The sequence below is a fragment of the Palaemon carinicauda genome, chromosome 18, assembly GCF_036898095.1.
Source record: "Palaemon carinicauda isolate YSFRI2023 chromosome 18, ASM3689809v2, whole genome shotgun sequence".
NCBI classification, from domain to species: domain Eukaryota; kingdom Metazoa; phylum Arthropoda; class Malacostraca; order Decapoda; family Palaemonidae; genus Palaemon; species Palaemon carinicauda.
This window is the reverse complement of record NC_090742.1, coordinates 109,673,955-109,696,454: the sequence shown is the minus strand read 5'-3', so window position 1 is coordinate 109,696,454 and position 22,500 is coordinate 109,673,955. Positions and strand designations below refer to the sequence as shown.

The 22,500-nt window shown below is 40.6% G+C and overlaps 1 protein-coding gene across 1 annotated transcript in view; it reads left to right on the top strand.

The window, feature by feature from the left end:
* The window catches only part of LOC137657482 (protein unc-13 homolog 4B-like), a 48,795-nt gene that overhangs the window by 25,461 nt on the left and 834 nt on the right, over positions 1 to 22,500 (top strand). Inside the window, exons 9-22 of the mRNA XM_068391822.1 lie at positions 1 to 145; positions 583 to 696; positions 1,081 to 1,218; positions 1,750 to 1,871; positions 2,072 to 2,150; positions 2,469 to 2,688; positions 3,012 to 3,191; positions 12,499 to 12,690; positions 17,968 to 18,165; positions 18,860 to 18,968; positions 19,360 to 19,493; positions 20,163 to 20,362; positions 20,621 to 20,805; positions 21,478 to 22,500. The exon at positions 1 to 145 is cut by the window's left edge and continues 208 nt beyond it; the exon at positions 21,478 to 22,500 is cut by the window's right edge and continues 834 nt beyond it. Of these exons, the coding sequence (XP_068247923.1) occupies positions 1 to 145; positions 583 to 696; positions 1,081 to 1,218; positions 1,750 to 1,871; positions 2,072 to 2,150; positions 2,469 to 2,688; positions 3,012 to 3,191; positions 12,499 to 12,690; positions 17,968 to 18,165; positions 18,860 to 18,968; positions 19,360 to 19,493; positions 20,163 to 20,362; positions 20,621 to 20,805; positions 21,478 to 21,602 (2,141 nt within the window). The 3' untranslated portion in view covers positions 21,603 to 22,500. The remainder of the gene's footprint in view (positions 146 to 582; positions 697 to 1,080; positions 1,219 to 1,749; positions 1,872 to 2,071; positions 2,151 to 2,468; positions 2,689 to 3,011; positions 3,192 to 12,498; positions 12,691 to 17,967; positions 18,166 to 18,859; positions 18,969 to 19,359; positions 19,494 to 20,162; positions 20,363 to 20,620; positions 20,806 to 21,477) is intronic.

Genomic DNA, 22,500 nt, shown 5'->3' with positions numbered 1-22,500 from the left:
CGTATTCGGAGGGAGAGCAGCAGCGATTAAGTCAATCAGTTTCTGATGTTATTGACAGATGCATCGCGTGTCTCAAATATCTGGAGGATTGCTTCCCTGCAGGTCACCCGCACCAGTCAAAATTGCAGTTGTCTTTCATGTTACAGTAAGTTTACCGTACAAATTTAGTTCTTTTTTTTTTTTTTTTTTTTTTTTGCAAAACTTGTATACATTCTGTGGTTATAGATAAGATTTTATATATGATTTATCAAAATATTTTTTTTGTTCTACACTTTAAGCTAATGTCCAGGATTTTTTTTTTCTCAAGGCTATATTTAACTGGGATATTTTTCCTTATCATAATAGATATACTGCTGTTGTTTTTGGTATCCATGATACATCTACGTATTCCCTTACTGATTTTGCAAAACAGGGTCAGCTAATTGTGTCTAGTACATTTATTCATGTTATTTTTGGGGGATGGGAATTGCCTTAGCAAAATTGACAGGGAAATACCGAAAACAGAAAATTAACTTTGGTTTCTTTTGTTATATGTAAATACCTTCAACACTTCGTTGTAAATAGCTTTTATTCTTCTCATAGGACAATGAAAAGCATACAGACTCATCCAAAGATCAGAGGCTTACTCTCGGAAGATAAGAACTTTAGCCTGAAGAGTGTGATCAAGGCGGCTCTGCAAGGCTTCTCCAAACAGTGGTAAGTTCCCTGGCTCTGGTTACACACTAGATTTTTCCAATCCATTTGCAAATTATGATATAATTATTTAGTTTTTCTCAATTTTTTAAGGAAAATTTAGTGCAAACATTTCTTAGAATCCTTGCTTTAGTTTCTTAAAGAAGACAAAGTTCATATATCACGTAAAGAGGAACATAATAATGGGACAAACCCCTTTTGTAATCTTATGTGATAAATTCGTATTGAAGTTTTTCATACGGAAAGGTTTCTTTCAAAAAACCCTCCACCATAAAATCGAGTAAGTCATTCGTTTAATTACCAACTAAACACGTCCAGGAGTGTTGCCTTTAACTAGCAATTTTCTTTCAGACACATTCCATTATAATGGCCATCCATTTTTTGCAGGTGGAACAAGATACAGGATAAGTTGACTCAGCATTCGGAAAGCAAAAGTGAGCAGCTGCAGTCGACGCTTGTGCTTACTGAGGAAGTTTTTAATGTATTGCAAAACTTGAATGAATTTTACGACAACATTTTTATTGAGTAAGTTTCTTTTTTATTTTTTTTTTGCCCGTTCTTTTTTTTTTTCTTTTTCATCCTTTTTTCACTTTTTTGTTTTTCACCCTTTTATCTTTTCACATTTTCTCTTTTCGCCATTTTTCTTTTCTCATTTTTTCTTTTTTTTTTTTTTTTGCTTTTTTCCCATTATTCTTATTTTTCAGCTTTTTTCTTTTTTATGCTCGCCTTTTTATAAGTTTTTACATTGTTTTCTTATGGTTACAATCTGTAGAGCAGTTTTCCTTCTTTTTGCTCTCGTTTCATAAAAAAAAAAAAAATACATTGTGAACGATTTTTTTCATTAAGTGAATTACAAAATGTGTGCTAGTTTTTCTTTCCTCGTTTTCTAAGTGTGAATCCTGTTTGAGAAACTTGTATGCCATCATTTGTTTATTATTTCTTTTCATCCATACCAAAGTTTTTGGCCATTTGAGTTTAGTGATTATTTACTTTATTCATATTACTTATATTTTATTCCCTCTTCTAATACTGTAATCATTTGTGCTTCTGTTGCAGAGAATTTGACATTTGCTGCTTGAAGGCCTCTTATCCAGTCATTGTGAAAGAAATGTTGGAAGCCGTTGAGCCGATAATTACAGAAGTTTGTCAGTCTATACCGAAGTCAGAGGAGGAGATCGGTAAGATTATGACTTGAGATATTCATTTAACCATTTAGTTCTGATAAAACATATATACGACTTGTCGATCATTTATATTACCTTGCACAACGTTAATTAATTGAATAATATAAAAGTGTCTAGGAGAAATGAAATCACATTCTTTGTTCCTATCTGCTTTTTGTCTTTAGCCATTTCAGTTTTTTCTGTGCCTTTTGCAGGTGAGGATGGAATAATGTTCGATTTCCTGATTGGTTCTACTTTAATGAAGATCTATAAAAACATTGCTCGCATCTGGCTGTAAGTAAATAGCATTGAACTCCCTTAATCCGAAGAATAGGTAATAATGAATCTAGGTAATTTGAGAGATCATATAGAAGTGTTTGAGTTTTGGTGTCTTCATCATAGTATTTTTTTCTAACTTATGCCAAAATAATTTCTTATTTCTTGTACAATATCACAGATTGACCCTTACTATTTTCGTTATAGCACTGCAAGAAAATCAGTGTACAGCACATATGTTTGTCGTAAATTCTGATTCCACTGTAGAAACTACAATGAGATCAGTGTATCATGTCCATATTCTGACTCATTAATATTTCCTAATTATATCTGTAGCCTACGATGTCCACACTTATCGTCAGCAATAGTTGAAGATACTGGAATTCAGATGTTCAGTTCGTTCTTCGAAGATGGAATAGAGAACCAGCTGTCTCTGACACAAGACCGAGAAGGGAAGTGCATAGAGCAGGCCATTCATAAGGACATTCTAGAGCCCGTGAGCCCCAGCGTCCATTTCAGCGAGTCCCTGAAGGAAGTTAGGGCCATTCCGCACAGGGTAAGTTGCTCTTGCCTATATACTTCCCTTGATTTGACCATTGAAGAAGTAATTTCTTGCCCTTTCATGGGTAACTCTATTCATGACAGTGCCAGTTTAAAGATGGCTCTTGAACGAAAAATAAATTAAATCGTGAATTGCTTCAGAAAAAGAAAATTATATATGCTGTACACAACGCAAATGCTCAGGCATACACTATATATATATATATATATATATATATATATATATATATATATATATATATATATATATATATATATATATATATATATATATACCTTTATATGTGTCTGTTTATGCTCTCTAATTATTTGATTCAGTTTAAAATCTGGTGGTTCGAAATGGTATGGCCTGATCAGGAAGATCGTGCTGTGTTTCTGTTGAAAATCTTGAGAAGTCTTTTGCTGCTGAGTATTTCCTACTGCCAGGGGCTCTCGAAGAAGATCGACTTCATACTTCAGGAGAGTGGCACTGAAGCTAAGGAGATTGCCAATGTCAAGGTATATAGTTCTCTCTCTCTCTCTCTCTCTCTCTCTCTCTCTCTCTCTCTCTCTCTCTCTCTCTCTCTCTCTCTCTCTCTCGTATATATATATATATATATATATATATATATATATATATATATATATATATATATATATACATATACATATATATATATGTATATATATATTTTTGGGCTCAAGCCATGGCGTCCTGATGGAAGGTTCCTGTTTGGTAGCTTCCTTGGGTATAAGACTACTAAGATATTCCCAGAGAATTTAACCACAGGTTATCACAGAATTCTAACTTCTGGAGCGAGTATCTCAAAGGTTTCCCTTTAAGACATCGTAATACAACAGGGGACACGCATGTCTGAACGTGCCACATAGCTATCTCCACCCCGAACAGAGTTAATGCTTCGGTGTGTAAGGGCTGAGAATAGCTGGGAGCCGTTCCACAGCTAATCTCACTCGTGGCTACTACTGATACTCGAGACGTAAACAAACGGACGCCATTGCTCTAATGACGTCACGCCCGTCTTCATCCTTTGTTTAGTAGCTGCCCTACTTAGACGGATTTTCCCTTGTGTTATCTTTATCGCTTTGCATCTTCGCTATGTCGCTACCTTCAGCCTCGCCTTCTTCTGGAAAGTTGAGTACAAGGTTCCAGTATTGTTTAATTAAGCTCTGGCCGTAAAGTAAATATTATTTTGCGAAATAATTGATGTTTTGTGGCAGAGCTGTGCCTCTACCGGACCCGCCATTTTATGGCGTCGTTGTTGTTTTGCATGTCTTATTTAGCTAGCCACAACAACGCTTCCGGCATTATATACTAATCGAATACATTAGTTTATTTAGTCTTCATAGCTAGGAACTTTTATATCGTGTTTAGACGCTTTTTATCGGTCATCGATTGACCTCATACCAGTCGGCTACTATAGCCCCCAGGCCAGGAGCCTACATACAAGTGTTCATGCATGATTTATTAGTGATCCTAGACTAAGTTATGAAGATAGTGGCATTATTATTTTACAATACTTTTGACAGTGATGCAAATGTTTTCGCCTTCAGGGACCATATAGGGGATAGGCTAGTCAGTGATTCTTTCTAGCCTAACCTAATATTAGGACCCCTATATGCTTCCTTCATCCCCTGCCTTGGCATTCCCTCTATTTAGCCTTGATCCCTTTTCTGAGTTAAGGGATTAATTGTCTAATAGAGTATATATCGCCTCTCTGTCCTCCCTAAAGGAATGAACCCCCTTTAGGGCTGCGTCTGAGAGTGAGGTTAGGCTAGCCTACCTCTATGGCTAGGATAGTCTATGACTTTCCTGCGATAGCGATATGTCTTCTTCCTTGCCTAGTTCAGGACTTTTAGCCCTGTTCTAGGTCGGGTTAGGAAGGTTTCTCTGTTCCATGCTGAAACGGTACTCTTGCACCGTTTTAGCCGATCAGCCTGATCTTAGGTTAGGGAGTGTCCTCCCTTCCCTTAGTGGCCGCTCTGGTACAGAAACCCTTCCTGGGAAGACTTCTCTCTTCTCCCTCCCCACCTATCTCTTGTATAGCCTAGCCTATGCTTAGGTTAGTTTATACTCATCTGTCCCCTGTCCTACAACTCCTCCTTAGGGTGGAAGAGTAGGGCTACCCGAGCTTCCTTGTGCAGTCCACTCTGGTACATATACCCTCATAGTGTCCTATAAGGTTAGTTACTAGTATAGTTCTGCATATGGGAGTCTCCCCCCCCCCTCTTGGGTGTTCCCTAGCCCTCCCTTGGGCTACCTAGCTCCCGGTCCCTAGTGACCCCTGCTCATGGATGTTAGAGCCTGCCTCTATCATGGGTACACCCCCTCAGGGAGGGGGAGGGATGTCTGGAACCCTGACGGTACTTCCTGCATCCCTTCCCCCCTCCCCCTGTCTCTCTTTCTATCTGGGTGCCGGTCTCTTGCCGCCTCTACTGTCGGCAATACCTGCCTCCTACTTGGTGACTTCCCTACCCTTGCCGCCAGCCCCCCGTGTACCGAGGGACTGCCGGCTGCCGCCGGCTACCACCGGCGGCTCTCCTACTCCTATCTAATCGTCCGCTTGCCGGTCGATCACCGGAGTGCCGGCATATACTGCCGGCAACCCGATACTGCCTTTACCATCCTTATCCCAGTCACCAACCTGGCATCCTCCGACTGCCGGAGCCGCCGCTTCCTGCCGGCATGCCGCCGTTGTGCCGGCGGCCGCCATCCTGGTATTTTACTGACTTTTGAAAATCGTCTGTTCTAATGCCAGAATCTATGCTGGAGCGAGCTCCGGCATGCCGGCGGCTTGCCGGATGCCCCGGAGGCGTCAAGAATACTTGCACCCCCTTACTGTAGCTATCATAAGACTAGGATAGCCCTATATCGCAAACAGATAAGCTGCTTCCGCTATTAAGATCAGTACCTAGTACTGCTCTATTAGTGATCATGCTGTCTCTTTGCATTCTTCTATTTCCAGCAGGCTATGTGCATCTTAGCGCGGCTGGTTGCCGGAAGCAGTTACCCTTTAATGAGGCCTTCTGGCTCTTAACTGGGAACCGAATGAATTCGATCCCAATCTTGTCCTTGGTTTTCCATGGAGTTCCAAAAATACTAGGAATTCTAGGAAACTATATCCAATGATCTCGGTCATTTGGATTATCCAGGGACCAAGCTTGTGGTAACCAGCCGGGCTGGATGCATGGAGCATGTTCTCCTTTACTGTTTTCATTCTCTATGCATCACACCTTCTTTAAGTTAAAATTAATGATTAATATTAACTTAGTTTAAGAGCCATTCTTATGACTCCCCCATACTCATTTTCTCTTTCTTCCACAGGAGGAGCAGATGAAGTGTGACTTCGCCTTCTGCGCTGTGAAACGCCCGCAGTTTTACGGGCATACGGCTTGCAGGACTCACGCCCCTTGTGCAGACAAGAAAGGGGACTTGAAGTTTTGGAATCCACTGGATTGTACGGTCTGCCAGGCCCACCTAGTTGAGGCCTTCCATAACCCTCCCTCAGCGGAGGTTAGAGACATTTCTCGTGAAAAGCTGCGCAAGTGGGTGCGTGGCTTTCAGAAAAATGCTACTGGACCGTACCTGGCCACCGAAGAACTGAGGTCCCTGTTGTTCCCTAAGGCCTCCTCTGACTCAGTGGTACCAAAAGATACGATCCCCACTGTCCAAATTACGGTGGAACCTGATGTGGTCATGGCTCAGTCCATGCACGAGTGTCGTTTAGATTCCGAGGATGATGAACAGATCTCAGACGTCTCGGAAGACACGGAGAAGACGCTTATGGCTCAAGGAGCCGAAGAGGACGAAGACAAGGTGGAGTACACCGAGTCGGAGCTTGGAGCTGCTCCCTCGTCCATCCCTCCTCCTACTCCTACACCGACGGAAATGTCTGTTCCGTCTACCTCCTCAACTCCGGATCCTTCCTCTTCTACCCAAGAACTGATCCAGCTGATTAGAGCCGTCATGGACGACAGGCTGAAGGAGAACCAGGAGTCCATCAGGTCGATGATTGGATCCAGAGAACCGAAGAAGATTTCGGTCAAGGATCTCCCAGCTTGCTCTCATGCCAACCCGTGGAGGTATGCAGAGCATATGGTTATTGCGACCGGCAGAATCTTTGTTAGTGACAAGATCGGCACGGTCCCGTTGGAAGATGTGGAGTTCTTCCCAAGCTTCGAGGCCTACCCGGACTGTTACGTCCGGCTTCGTTCCGAACCTGCCTCGAAGGAAGAGACCGAACCTAAAGAAGAGATAGTGTTCGATCTCGCAAAGGCCCAGGCTATGCTAGCCTCCGCATTTAAGAGTAGGGGCTTTACCTGCTCTAAGCTTCCGGCTTTGAGCAAGAAGCATCCTACGTACGTTGCACCTGACAATGCGGTTCTTCCTTTCTTGGAAAAGGCCTTAGCTGCATGCCTTAAAGCGGCGGAAGAAGGGAAACCCTGCCCTGCACTGGAGGAGTGCAGACCCTTCTCCATCGTGACCCCCCCTGACGCTCGACACTGGAAAGATGTTCAGCATACTTTCGTCGTGGGAAGGCTCGATCCTGACGTCGCCGGACGTCAGTTTAATGAAGACCTCCCTAAGCTCAACGATCATCTCCTTCGCCGGGAACAAGACACGAAGGAGAGGCTTGCGGCATCTCTTTCTCATCAAGTCCAACTGGATGTGATGGCCTGTGACACAAGAGTACCAGATCACTACATGGTACTAGCCAAATCCCACTTACTGACAGTAATGAAGGACTTGTACCACTTCATAAAGGCTCGTAGAGCCTGTCGTGAATTCGTGTTTACCGGTGCCACCGTGAAACACGAACCCCGGAGGCTGATTTCCTCCAACATCTGGGGAAAGCACCTGTTTCCTTCTGACCTGGTCAAGGAAATAACTGACAGAGCCGCCACGGAGAATAGGAACCTTCTCCACAAGTGGGGCATGTCCAGAAAAAGGAAACCCTCTCAGGACGAAGGACCTCAGCCTAAGAGAAAACCTCAAAAACCAAAACCCCAGCAACGTCAGCAACGACGTCAGTTTCCGGGACCCGCTACCTCCCAAGTGGTTGCCCAACCACAACAGACCTTTCAATTGGTCCCCCAACCGGTGTTGTCACAGTCACCGGTCTTCACCCCTGCCTTTGAGCAACCATCCACTACCTTTCATGCCAAAGGTAGAGGCTCGTTCAGGGGTGCAAGCAGAGACGCATCTCGTCGTCCCTCCAGAGGTAGAGGAGGAAAGGGAGCTAGCGGCCGAGGCAACAAGTCCTCGGGACACCAGAAGCAATGAAGTGCTTCCGGTGGGAGGAAGACTCCGCCAATTCCAGGATCGTTGGACCTTCGATCCCTGGGCACACAGCATCATCAAGAACGGTCTAGGCTGGAGTTGGACGCAACCACCCCCAATCTTCCAGCGGTTCTTCCAGCAATCGACCCCCCTTCTGGAAGAATATGTTCTAGACCTCTTGGACAAGAAGGTGATAAGGAAGGTAAAGTCCACCAGGTTCCAAGGGAGACTGTTTTGCGTTCCCAAGAAGGACTCAGACAAACTCAGAGTCATTCTGGACTTATCCCCCCTCAACAAGTTCATAGAGAACAACAAATTCAAGATGCTGACGCTTCAACAAATAAGGACCCTTCTGCCTCAAGGTTCCTACACGGTCTCTATAGACCTGGCGGATGCCTATTGGCACATTCCAATGAACCATCACGCTTCCTCCTACCTAGGATTTCGACTCCAAAGGAAAAGCTACGCCTTCCGGGCCATGCCATTCGGCCTCAATGTGGCCCCTCGGATCTTCACAAAACTGGCGGATGCCATAGTACAACAGCTCCGCCTAAGAAACGTCCAGGTGATGGCCTACCTCGACGACTGGCTAGTATGGGCTCCATCGCCCGAAGAGTGTGCAAAGTCTTGCAACGAAGTTACCCAGTACCTAGAACACCTGGGATTCAAGATCAACGAGAAGAAATCTCGCCTCTCTCCAGCTCAGAAGTTTCAGTGGTTGGGAATCCACTGGAATCTTCAGTCACACCGCCTTTCCATCCCCCAGAAGAAAAGGAAGGAAATAGCAGGGTCTGTCAAGCGACTACTGAAATCCAAACGCATTTCAAGACGATAGCAGGAACGAGTTCTAGGCTCTCTACAATTCGCCTCAGTGACAAACCCAGTGCTTCGTGCACAGCTAAAGGATGCCGCGGGAGTCTGGAGACGCTCGGCATCCATCGCTCGAAGAGACCTCAAGAGACGGCTTCCAAACAGATTTCGACGCCTCCTAAAGCCGTGGTCGGAAGCAAAGGCCCTGAAAAGGTCCATTCCTCTCCAACACCCTCCTCCATCACTCAACATCCACACGGATGCCTCACTGGAAGGCTGGGGAGGTCACTCCCACCTGAAACAGGCTCAAGGGACCTGGTCTCCACTATTCAAGACGTTCCACATAAACATCTTGGAGGCCATGGCGGTCCTTCTAACTCTGAAGAAGTTATCCCCGCCGCCCTCGATCCACATCCGTCTAACCCTAGACAACTCGGTGGTAGTTCGTTGTCTCAATCGCCAAGGCTCAAGATCGCCCCAGATAAATCAGGTGCTTCTCCCAATCTTCCGTCTGGCGGAGAAGAAGAAGTGGCACCTGTCTGCAGTTCACCTACAAGGATTCCGCAATGTGACAGCGGATGCTCTATCTCGGACAAACCCGATAGAGTCGGAATGGTCTCTAGACGCAAGATCGTTCTCCTTCATCTCTCACCAAGTCCCAGAACTTCAGATAGATCTCTTTGCAACGAGCGACAACAATCAACTTCCTCTGTACGTAGCCCCGTACGAGGACCCCAAAGCAGAAGCGGTGGATGCCATGTCACTGGACTGGAACAGATGGTCCAAGATATACCTGTTCCCTCCCACCAACCTTCTGTTGAAAGTCCTCTCCAAACTGAGAACCTTCAAAGGGACAGCGGCCCTAGTGGCTCCCAAGTGGCCCCGGAGCAACTGGTACCCCCTGGTCCTGGAGCTGCAGCCCAAGCTGATCCCTCTCCCGGGCCCAGTTCTCTCTCAACAAGTACAGAAGTCGACTGTCTTCGCTTCATCATCGAAAATCAAGGACCTTCATCTCATGATTTTCTCTCCCTTGCCGCAAAGAAGAGGTTTGGGATCTCGAAGAAAAGTCTAGACTTCCTAGAGGAATACAAGACCGAATCCACGAGACGGCAATATGAATCATCCTGGAGGAAATGGGTCTCCTTTGTCAAGGCAAAAAATCCTAAAGAAATCACCATTGATTTCTGTATGTCCTTCTTCATTCACCTTCATGGACAAGGATTAGCAGCCAATACGATTTCAACCTGCAAATCGGCCTTGACTAGACCAATTCTATATGCTTTCCAAATTGATCTGTCCAACGACATCTTTAACAAATTACCAAAAGCATGTGCTCGCCTACGCCCAGCACCCCCTCCGAAACCGATCTCCTGGTCACTAGACAAGGTACTCCATTTCGCCTCCAACTTGGACAACGATTCATGCCCCCTCAAGGATCTGACTCAGAAAGTTATATTTTTATTTGCTCTCGCTTCGGGAGCTCGAGTCAGCGAAATAGTGGCATTATCGAGAGAAGAGGGACACATCCTGTTTGCCGATTCAGGAGAAGTGACCCTCTCCCCTGATCCGACGTTTCTCGCTAAAAACGAATTACCCACCAAAAGATGGGGCCCTTGGAGAATATGCCCCCTGAAGGAGGATGTCTCTCTATGTCCAGTAGAGAGTCTCAAGGTCTATCTTCGCAGAACTTCGAACTTTGGTGGAGGCCAACTCTTCAAAGGAGAAACATCGGGCAGCGACCTGTCACTGAAACAATTAAGAGCGAAAATCACCTACTTCATTCGCAGAGCGGATCCGAACAGTACACCCGCTGGTCATGATCCTAGAAAAGTGGCATCTTCTCTGAACTTCTTTCAGAGCATGGACTTTGAAAGCCTTAAAAACTTTACGGGCTGGAAGTCCTCGCGTGTTTTCTTTAAACATTATGCGAAACAAGTGCACGAAGTCAAACATTTTGTGGTAGCCGCAGGTAGTGTTATGAAACCTGCACCTAACTCTGCGTAGAACAGTGAGTTACTTGGGACTCTAACTCTTCGGGTGCCTATGTTGACCCTCGAGCGATTCATAGTGATGTCTAAAAACACTTAGTGCTTTTATAACTGTTCTTATCCCAGGTGAAATGTCATAGTGTCACACAAGTGCCGCATGCCTTGAGCATGATGTGTTGTTTAAAGACTTGCGTTCCTCGAGAACGAGTACCTACTAATCCTGAAATTCCTTTTCAGATTCAAGAGCAAGCCTTTATTTCTATGTACATTATTATTACTGTAAATGAACTTTACTTTTGCTGTAAATTATTTAATTTCTGCATTGTGAAATAAAATTTCTATTTTATTACTTATGCGTCTCTTTCAGCTCCTACCTACTATGAAATACATACTGTCATAGTTTTATTTATTCCTCCTCTCTTATGGTCATGAAGAATTTAAGATGTCTAATCCTAAATTATATTCACCCTGTCTCAGTAAGGTTCCTACACGAATACTTACTTCTGATAACCAAGAGATGAACTCTATACACAGTGCCCAACCACCACTGGCCTAATTCAGAATGTTCCTATACAAATATCAAACATTCTGCTTCATCTCTAAGTTCTTAAAAGTTCTTCTGTCAGGATGAATAGCCCTTCAATACCACTTTGACGTCGGCATAGCCCATGGGAACTTCCTACCAATGGGGGGCAGGATACTTCGTTCCTATGGTTCTTTACCTAAGATTACTTTGCTGTTTTGTCAATGCCTAGGCACTTAACACTGGGGGAAAATCTACCACGATACATTGATTCTCTGGTACTCTTCCATCAGGACGCCATGGCTTGAGCCCAAAAAACGGATTTTGAGCGAAGCGAAAAATCTATTTTTGGGTGAGATAGCCATGGCGTCCTGATGGACCCTCCCTACTACTTCGTCCAGTTTTGTTCCCACCCTACACAATTGTATCATGGTGATGGGCAGCAACTGGCGTCAGGATAAAGACGGGCGTGACGTCATTAGAGCAATGGCGTCCGTTTGTTTACGTCTCGAGTATCAGTAGTAGCCACGAGTGAGATTAGCTGTGGAACGGCTCCCAGCTATTCTCAGCCCTTACACACCGAAGCATTAACTCTGTTCGGGGTGGAGATAGCTATGTGGCACGTTCAGACATGCGTGTCCCCTGTTGTATTACGATGTCTTAAAGGGAAACCTTTGAGATACTCGCTCCAGAAGTTAGAATTCTGTGATAACCTGTGGTTAAATTCTCTGGGAATATCTTAGTAGTCTTATACCCAAGGAAGCTACCAAACAGGAACCTTCCATCAGGACGCCATGGCTATCTCACCCAAAAATAGATTTTTCGCTTCGCTCAAAATCCGTTATATATATATATATATATATATATATATATATATATATATATATATATATAATCTATTCATGTTTACATATATACATATATATACTGTATATATATATATATATATATATATATATATATATATATATATATATATATATACATATATATATATATATATGTTTATATGTATATATGCAGTATATCGATCTATCTATCTATCTATCTATGTATCTACCTATCTATATCTATATATCCCATTTTGTGAAATATAGTTCTACGCATAAATTCCTATGCTATATACATTTCTGTTTTTATAAGTACCATCATTATTGTTGCCCTCATTATGTTTCCTCCTGTTTCTTTCTCCAAATACTTTAACAGATCTGTGTCGTCATCACCAACATGGTCACCATAATGAATGACATGAAGGACTACCATAACATCCTAGGCTTCAGGTTCCTGCATTCCCAAACAAAAGAGAAATACAAAAAGGAGATTGAAGTTATGGTGAACATGTCGACGCTCAATATCCAGAACATAATGCAAAATTTCACTTGGAAGTTTGTGAACGCGGTGAGTAGGCTTACTCACCTTGCTAATGCAATACCACATCTTTTGTTGTTTCGTACATATAGATTATGATATTCTATATTGTCCAATCTATTTCTTACATCGAAATGTATAAGATTCGTTGAGCTGTTTGTATGTGTTAACAATGCTCTTTTAAATTGGAACACTTTCGGTTACTCTTCTTCACAAAACAGTTTTGTGACGAAGGGAAGACCAATTTTTTACGAGGTACTGTGTGGTCCCCAAGGACCTTCCTGTTAAAATATCTAGGATTCCCTATTCCAGCTCTAATAGGATAGTCCTTGGGGACCAGACAACAACCTAACCCCAAAAATATATTTTGCCATTCATTATCTTCGTAATTGATACGCCTACTCATGTATTTTATCATGCTGGTATTCATTATCCCAATTGTTTTACCAATTCTTTTTTATTTTGACATAAATAAAGTTATATCAGTCTATCATTACATATTCACATTTACATATGTAACATATTACTCAACATGACACGAATTGATGTGTTTTCTCTCATGGCTTTTTTTTTCGGTTTCTCCTCCGCACACAGTTTTTGATAGTGTCTACCAATATACAGAGTAGGATTTATCTCTTTCATATAATTTTCCTATGTTTATCCACAATTAAATATATTTTATTTCTCTGCACTTTAAGCTTTAACATGCTTTCGAAAGTTTACTCTGTAGTTACTTTTATTTACCTCCTTTTTTATTTACTTGTTTTTCCAAAAGGACATACTTACTTCTTTCCATCATGGCCTGTACTTTTAATTCATCTTGATGACAAAGGTTTTGTTAGATTTCTGTAGCACACCTACTTTATGTTATTTTTCTTTTTATTGGTGTTACATTTTAGTAATATTCTTTGCATTGAAAAATAATGCATTATCAATTTCCATGACGTCACACGATTAGTTATTTCTCCTACCCATGAAAGATGTACAGCCAATATGAATGAAACTTCCATTTCTGGTTACTAAGTCATGGATTACCTCCACTTTTGCACTGTGACCATTCTTTGTTCAATGGCTTAACCCAGAGACACTGGTTATCAATTCACTTGGTATGACATTCCTTGTAACTCTCATCTGTATTATCATTTCTCTCACTGAAGATCAAATTTTATCATTTGTTTTAAAAAAAAATTTTATTTTCATCCACCGGTACCGGAACCCCATGGCAGGAGGGGGTAGGCATCAGTGCATTTCACACAGTGTACTGAGGACATTACTAAAGGTTTCTGTATTTTTTTCGGTTCTTTGTGGTAGCCTAGTGGAAACGTCTCTGCCTAGCGTTCTGCCTGGCTCAGGTTCAAGATCCGCTCAAACTCGATAGTTTCTTTAGTGTTTGCCTGGGCCTGCCTGGTCCTAGATTGGGTGGAAAGGGGGGTTGGAGGCTGATCATATGTATATAATATCAGTCTCAAATCAAATTTATTGTCACCGCCACATGTCTCTGCCATTCATAAGTGGCCTTTAAACCTTTAAGTTGCATTCACGTTATAGCTCTGTGCTGTACCTCCGTTTCCAGGCCCATACCTTTATCTTGTTGTCCAACATTTTCTAACTCTGACTTTTTCAGAGCAAGCAGTTGCACCTTGGTGCTGAGTGGCCTTCCCGAAACAGTTCATGTTCCTTTTGGTCCAAATTTCATAAATGAAATCCCGTTAACGCTCCATAGAATAGCAACTATTTTTATGGTTCTAGGACATTTGCATACTGGACATTTGTGTCCGGGACAATTTGCGTACCTGTATGTGTGTTTTACTGATTCTATAAAGCTTTTCATCTTTACCTTTACTCTATACTTTTACAGAGTAATTTTATTTATACCTTTATCCACCTTGAATATGCTTGTTTTAATGGCATTAAATAATTTAGATTCTTACTTCATACTTTAACAATAATTATACCTTTAGCCATACTGGACACGAAAGGACATATATATAGACATCAATATTTCATTGGTATGTTTAATTATCTTGAAAAACTTTATATTGAAATTTTTTATACATATGTATACAATATAAATATTCTAAAAGTCTTAAAAGATTAGGTCATATTTTCTAATAATGAATTAGGATAGCTACTTGTAAGCTCATACCTAAAAGGTATGCATGTTATGAGCAACTCCTCGTAAGAAAGACAATTTGTTTTCGGAATTGTACTGATCAATCAGTGACTAAAGGCGAATACTGACCAATGTATTTCTCTAGAAAATGGGAACTCTCCTTTGATAACACTGGTTTACAAAAAAAAAAAAAAGAATGGTCTGAGGCAAGAATGGGGATAGGTGATTTTTGCTAATTTGGGTGGGCTGAATTCAAATTTATAAATAATTTGTTTTGCTCTATCACCTCTAGTTTTATGGCTTTTAAATAGTTTCATTTTAGTATAAACAGAGAATATATATGCACATTTCAGGAGTTGCAGCAGCTTATAACCGATAAAACAGGATAGATAAAGAACACTGATTGAATCAATATACTTGGATGACACAATTACAAAATTCATAGTACCACAGTCAGTCAAAAGTGTATTTTATTAGAAGATCTGGTGTATTTTGCCTCCGGGATGTCACGCAAGAGCATCCAGCAGAAGTCTCCCCTCATGCCGGGGTTCCATTTGCCTTGATAGTTGCTCTCCATCTTCGTAATGTCTTGGTGGAATCTTTCTCCATGCTCATCACTCACTGCTCCAAGGTTTGGCGGGAAGAAGTTGAGGTGTGGATGGAGAAAATTAATTTTGAGTGACATTTGGCACCCCATATCCTCGTAAGACTTTAGCAACTTTTCAATACAGGCTTGGTAATCTGGTACACGTGTGTTACCAAGGAAGCCACTACAGACTGACTTGAATGCTTCCCATGCTCTCAGTTCCTTTAAGTTAAGAAGCTCCTCAAAATCAGTATCCTTCAGCACTTCTCAGATCTGAGGTCCGACAAAGATGACCTCTTTGAGCTTAGCAGCACTAACACCTGGGAACACAGTAGACAAGTGTTGGAAGGCAGCACCATTTTTGTGTCCAACGCCTTCACGAAATTCTTCATCAAACCAAGCTTGATGTGAAGAGGAGGAAGAAGCACATTATTCATGTTCACCAGAGGATTCCCCTTGACGCTGTGTTCACCAGTAACATAAATGCTTCTAGACCCCCAGTCTTTCAGCTTGTAATGCTGGGATACAGCTTGACTATCCCAGAGACAAAGAAAACAACAGTACTTTGTGAAGCCCGCTTGTATACCCATAAGACGACCAATGACCTTGAGGTCCCCACACTGACTCCATTGCTACTCGCTGTACTTAATAGCTTCTAAAAGAAGCTCCATATTGTCATAGGACTCCTTTAGATGGACAAAGTGTGCAATGGGAATGCTGGGATATTTATTCCCGTTGTGCAGAAGCACAGCCTTGAGACTTCGCTTGGAAGAGTCTATGAAAAGACGCCAGTCTGAAGGATTATGTTGCAAACCAAGGGACGTGAACAAGCCAGGTATGTTTGTGCAGTAGCACAACTTGTTTTCCATGTCGAAAAAGGAAGCAAGGTCTTTGTTCCGATTCCTGAAACTGGTGATCCTTACATCTTCCTGGACTAGGTTCCACTGTTTAAGCCGAGAAGCCAAGAGCTCTGACTGCTGTTTTGACAGATACAAATCATGAGCAAGATCATTCAGGTCTTCTTGCGTGATCCAGTGTGGCTCGTTGCCACTTGTTCCTGAATATGTAGACTCAATATCTTCCAAAGATATTGACTCGGCAGAATCCTCCCTTGAAGGCATTTCTTCATCTGATGAGGAAAGAAGATCCTTATTTACTGGAGGTGTGGTTACAGGAAGATCATCTGAATGGGGAACGGGTCTCATAGCAGATGGAAGGTTGGGATATTTGATCTTTTTCCTAGAAGATGCACTGAAACCAGTAATATTAGTTAAACAAAAATAATAATCATCTGCGTGGCTTCCTGGCTCTCTCCAAACCATCGGGACTGCAAAGTTGAAAGCCGCTTTCTTGCCATTAAACCATGCAGTTAGTCCATTGTAGCAGGGTCTACAACAGATGTGTGGAGCCCAAGACTTGTCCTGATCTCCAATTTTACAGTCAAAATAGTGAAAGTAGGCGGTTCTGAGGAGGGAAGTGATAGTTCGACGCTGTGCAACTGTTGTGAAGTCCCCACACACGTAGCAGAAAGAATTGGCCATGTTGAGGCATCTTCGATGTTTTGACATGCTTTAAGCCATTGGAGAATCTGAAAATATAACAAAGTAAAACTAAATCATATGCAAGGCAATAAAATGTGCATTGGAAAATGTAATACTAATATTTAGCTACCCAAAAGATGTGTAACACGATAGTTGAGAGACACCAACCTCCTGCTCCACCTGCGAAACAACCTCTTCCAATGACTGCCAGAGCACTACTGAGTGTGGATTGGGACCTGCTGCCCTAACTGCCAAAATCTGTCTTGATATATAATTATATATATGATGTAATGCAATCACTTACATTTAGTGCATAACAACTAAAAAATAAGCCATAAGTCTCACAATATTAGAATTAACCCTGAATGCATATACACCTTTATGTACTGTATATGCACAAAATGCACACTATGCAAATCTAAAAAAACTAGAGGTGGTGAGTAAAAACAGATTTCAAATTTGAATTCAGCACCCCCAAATTAGGTAAAAACGGGTATTTTTGTGCTTGCCTCAATTTCTTTGTAAACCAGTGTAATCTACTTTCTTTTTCTCCGCCACAGCTTCTTCTTTCTTTAGGGCGTCAGTAAAACACACATACTTGTACGCAAATATCCGGGACGCATATGTCCAGGGACGCAATTGTCCCGGGATGCAATTGCCCGGGGCACAACTGTCCGGGACACAAATGTCCAGTACGCAATTGTCCTACCACCTATTTTTATCACCTTCTTTCTCTACAAGCTTGTCCCTATTTGCGATCGCTGTAATGGCTCTTCAACACATTCTTCCACGTGTATTTATTTCGGTCCAGTACATCTTCCTCGGTCAATCCCAACTCCCTCATATCTCTTCACACAGTCAATTTATCGCAATTTTGGTCAACCTAACCTTTTCCCACTTGATAGTCCCATAACCAACCTCTTCCTTATCGGATGGTCTTCCTTTTCGTCTCTTTACATGTCCGTACCATCGCAGTCTACTTCCTCTCACAAATTTAAGAATTAGAACCTATTGATGTTATGTTATAGTCCTTCGAATTAAATGTTGTCATTCATGTTTCTTTTTAGAGAGAAGAATTTTTGGAGAAGACCCTCATGAAACTGTGTCAAGAGGGCGAGAGCTTGGCTTTCCTGACAGAAGTCCTGTATCCAACCATTGATGCCCTCCGTAAATTCTTAGATGTATCGAACGCCAAAATTATCCTGGAAAACCTTTGGATTAAGATTATAGGGATCGTGAAGGGAATTGTCGACAAAGAAAATATTGTAAGTGTTGTTCAAGGTTATTTTTTTAATGAAATAATATAACCGACTCTTACTAGATATTTATGCCTTTCTCGTATATGCAGTTGTTACAAATTTGGTTACCTTGCCATAAATACTCCTATTTTAATTATCATATATCACATACAATTGCATAAACATCAAGGGGTGATGATTGAATGTTTAGAAAGGATTCTAGATTTTACATAAAAAGTAATTGCATATTTATCAACTAAAGTAGAATTTTTGATATTTGAAGTTTTTACCCCTGGTGTTAACAATCTATGTTGATAGATCTCAACTACTTTTACAAGAACCCAAATATTAACCTCTAAAGCATTTTGGCATGAGTCTACTTATTTGAGATGTAAAGAATAATGGCAAGTTAAGGTGTATTAAATTCTTTTCATAGTAGGTTATGAAATAGTGCATTATCAAATTTTGCTGCTCAAGTTATGTTGTATATTGCTATAGGAACTAAGTTACATAGAGTGAATCTCAAAAACAATTATCATAATTTTGAAAATTTTTGTAAATGCTATGCCAAATTCTTAGCCTTTTAATTTTAACAGAGTATTGTAATATATTAAAAGAGATTTTAACCCTTTTATTCTGCTTTTAAACCAGTTGAGTTGATAAGAGAAGGTGTGATAAAAGATAAAGAATTTAAAATTAATGACGGCTTTCATTTGCATAGATGGAACCAGAATTTTATGGAAACCTGTTAAAAACACTACGAAAGATCTATGTGGACTTGACGCCTGAATCAGATGAAGCATTAGATGCTGAGTCGGCAGAGACTGAAGGTAGGAAAAGTGGACTGAATGTCTGTCTGAAAATGTGTTCTTAGAATCTTAAGGACTGGACAAAATCTGTTACTTGAACAGACTGTAAATACTCTAGGATTAACATAGTACCACTTAGTTTAGTATCTAGAGTACATTTATCAGTGACATGTGTTATCTCTTATTATGTTTAGTAATAACTAATATATCATCATTGATATATTGGTATGCTAATTTTTTCATAATTATTTTTGCAAGTTAGTAAAGAACTATTGCTTGCAATATCCTGCTCACATTTCTAAAAGATACAATTATGCTGTGCCAATTGAAATATCTATTTCTAACTTCCACAATTCATATTTCGACCAACAGCTCTGCTCACCAGTAATGTGGAGGTTACTTTTCCTTTCAGACTACAAGGCGCTGGTGGAAGACCTGTCACTCATGGAAAAGAGCTCGTCATCCTTAATAAGCTTGTACTACAAAAAACAGTTCGAAGAGCAAACTGATGGAACAGATTTGTCAACAGCTTCTCTTGTTATAAGGGTAAGAATAAAGTGGAATTAATCATTTGATTGTCAGAATCAGGGAGCTCTTGAAACTGAGAATGGGTTTAAATTCTGGTATTTGTATAGTTGAAAGGAGTAAAAGACGCTACTAAACTATAAAAAGGGAGATTTATCCCTACTATATGTCTAGAAGTGTTGGATGACTCAGGCCTAAATTGCTGAGGACTATGAAGAGTGAAGTAGGGAATGATAAATGGAGAAGTATTGATTTAAAAGCTCTAGATAGAGACTACTGGTGAAATCTAACAGAGTCCCATTTTGTTCCAATAGGCGTAGAAAAATATTATGATAATGGTGATGATGATGATATATCTATAAAGAATAATACTAAAACTTCAGAGACACCCCAAGAAACTCCATAGAAGATATGAAAAAGAATAGTAACCTCGTTTTCACTACTACTAGTTAAGCCTTACATAAGTATAATTTTTCTTAATAGACAGGGTACCGCTTTCCAAAATGTTACTATGGAATATCCATGGGCACATGTCAGGCAACCCAATTTGTCCTCATTGTCTCCCAAATCCTAATAGTAACGATCGTCAGGCCTACAGAACTAAATCTCGTATGCATTATGCAATAAGACAATGTACTTTTTATTTTCATACTACTGTACAGTATAAGACAATGTACTTTTTCCTTTCAGACTTGGTTTGAAGAGGATAATAGACTCAGTGTTGATGTCATAATGGCCAAGGACATTGTAGTTCCCCCAGAAGAAGCACATAAAGCTCCTCTCGAATATTACGTTAAAGTCGAGGTCGTTACCTCCGAATATCAGTGTTCGAGCGAGAAGACTCCAGTGGTAAAAGAGGATCCTGCAACATTTGATAAGTTATTTGAATTGTAAGTTGCATTTGTTGTTTGTTTTATGAATGGTTCTATAATTATGATATATGAGAATGATATGCACCCATGCACGGTAATTAGCTTTGAATATTTTCTTCGATCAACATAGCGTTGGTTAACAAAACAGCTTTCATAGTTATGAAATCATTATGGATTTGTGAGATTGTTCTCTGAGAGGTTTTTGAATATAAGAACGCTTTAAATACAATAGGAATTCCCAAGAAAAACTAAAAAGAATTTTATTTTTCATTTCAGCAACTTGGACCAAAACTGTGACAGTGAACATGAAGGAACCCTGATTCTGACTCTAAAGGATCGCAACCTCACCCGATCAGATACTCGTCTTGGGGAATCTGTCATCCCGTTCTCCAGCATTCCCCAGGGGCAATGCTATGCCCGCAACAGGTACTTGAAAATGTTCCTCCCCACCGTCAACGAAGGTAACTATGATTTCTCATTGTTTTTATTATTATATATTTTATTATCACTACCTAAGCTACAACCCAAGTTAGAAAAGCAGGATGCTATAAGCCAAAGGGCAGTCTAGTTAAGAAGAGGAAATATGTAAACAGATAAAATAGTTTACGTGAGTGTTCCCTCTACACTTTAAATAATACAACAATCTAAAGATAAGGTCAGGAATTGAATAATGTCAAAAATAAAGCTTGCTTTGCTACAATAAAAATTGATACCTTCTTTAGGGAATGAATACGTTTTAAACCAAGATTGTGAGATTTAGTGATAAAGAACATAATTGTTTAGAAAAAAATATTCATGCAAAAATACACCCTGGAATACAACGTGTCATGATTTCTCATTATTAATATTTGTTGGAATAGCTGGATGCTGTAAGGCCAAGAGCTCCAACAGGAGAAATTAACTCAGTTAGGAAAGTGAATAAGGAAATAATAAACTACACGAGAAGTAATGAATAATGAATATAAAATATCTTAAGAAGGGTAACGACGTTAAAATAGATCAGTCATATATAAATCATGAAGAGATGCTCATGTGAGCCTGTTCAGCAAAAAAATTAGCTGTATGTGTGAACTGTTTATATTTAGAAATCTTTATGAAATCGATATCATCAATTATGGAGTTTTTATTTTCAGGACAACAAAAGATTTTAGAAACTTTGAATCGAAGAGATGCGGATAAGACTGCCAGCGCTTTCCTGAAGAGGCTAAGAAAACGTCACCCTGAAATTGCAGATGTCATGAAAAGTTTGAAACAGTAATTTCAAACACTGGATCTATGAATTTAAGCCCTATGACCTAGAGGGGCATTCAGTCTCCAGCTTTATACAGGGTTAAAATCTTACAGTTGTATCATGAAGGAAAAGTTCAGAGGTTGGGCAGAAATGTGTTCGAAAGGAAGTAGAAAGGGAGGTTAAATTGAAATGTGAGAGGGGATGGTGCAAAGATCCCTATGTAATGCCTACAGTTCCGTGCTTAGGGTGTACTGACGGAACCATCTCCTGCGAAGAACTATTCGAGGAAATATCTCGCAACTCTACTACTCGGAAAAATATTTACTATCTTTAGAGGTTCACAGGAGAGAGTTACTATTTTTAGAGGTTCATGGGAGAGAATTACTATCTTTAGAGTTTCATAGGAAAGAGTTACTATCTTTAGATGTTATAGGAGAGAATTACTATCTTTAGAGGTTCACAGGAGAGATTTACTATCTTTAGAGGTTCATTGGAAAGAATTACTATCTTTAGAGGTTCATTGGAGAGAATTACTATCTTTAGAGGTTCACAGGAGAGAGTTACTATCTTTAGAGGTTCACAGGAGAGAGTTACTATATTTAGAGGTTCACAGGAGAGAGTTACTATCTTTAGAGGTTCATAGGAGGGAATTACTATCTTTAGAGGTTCATAGGAGAGACTTGATATCTTTAGAGGTTCATAGGAGAGAATTACTATTTTTAGAGGCTCATAGGAGAGAATTACTATCTTTAGAGGTTCATAGGAGAAAGTTACTATCTTTAGAGGTTCATAGGAGAGAATTTCTATCTTTAGAGTTTCATAGGAGACAATTACTATCTTTAGAGGTTCATAGGAGACAATTACTATCTTTAGATGTTATAGGAGAGAATTACTATCTTTAGAGGTTCTTAGGAGAGAATTACTA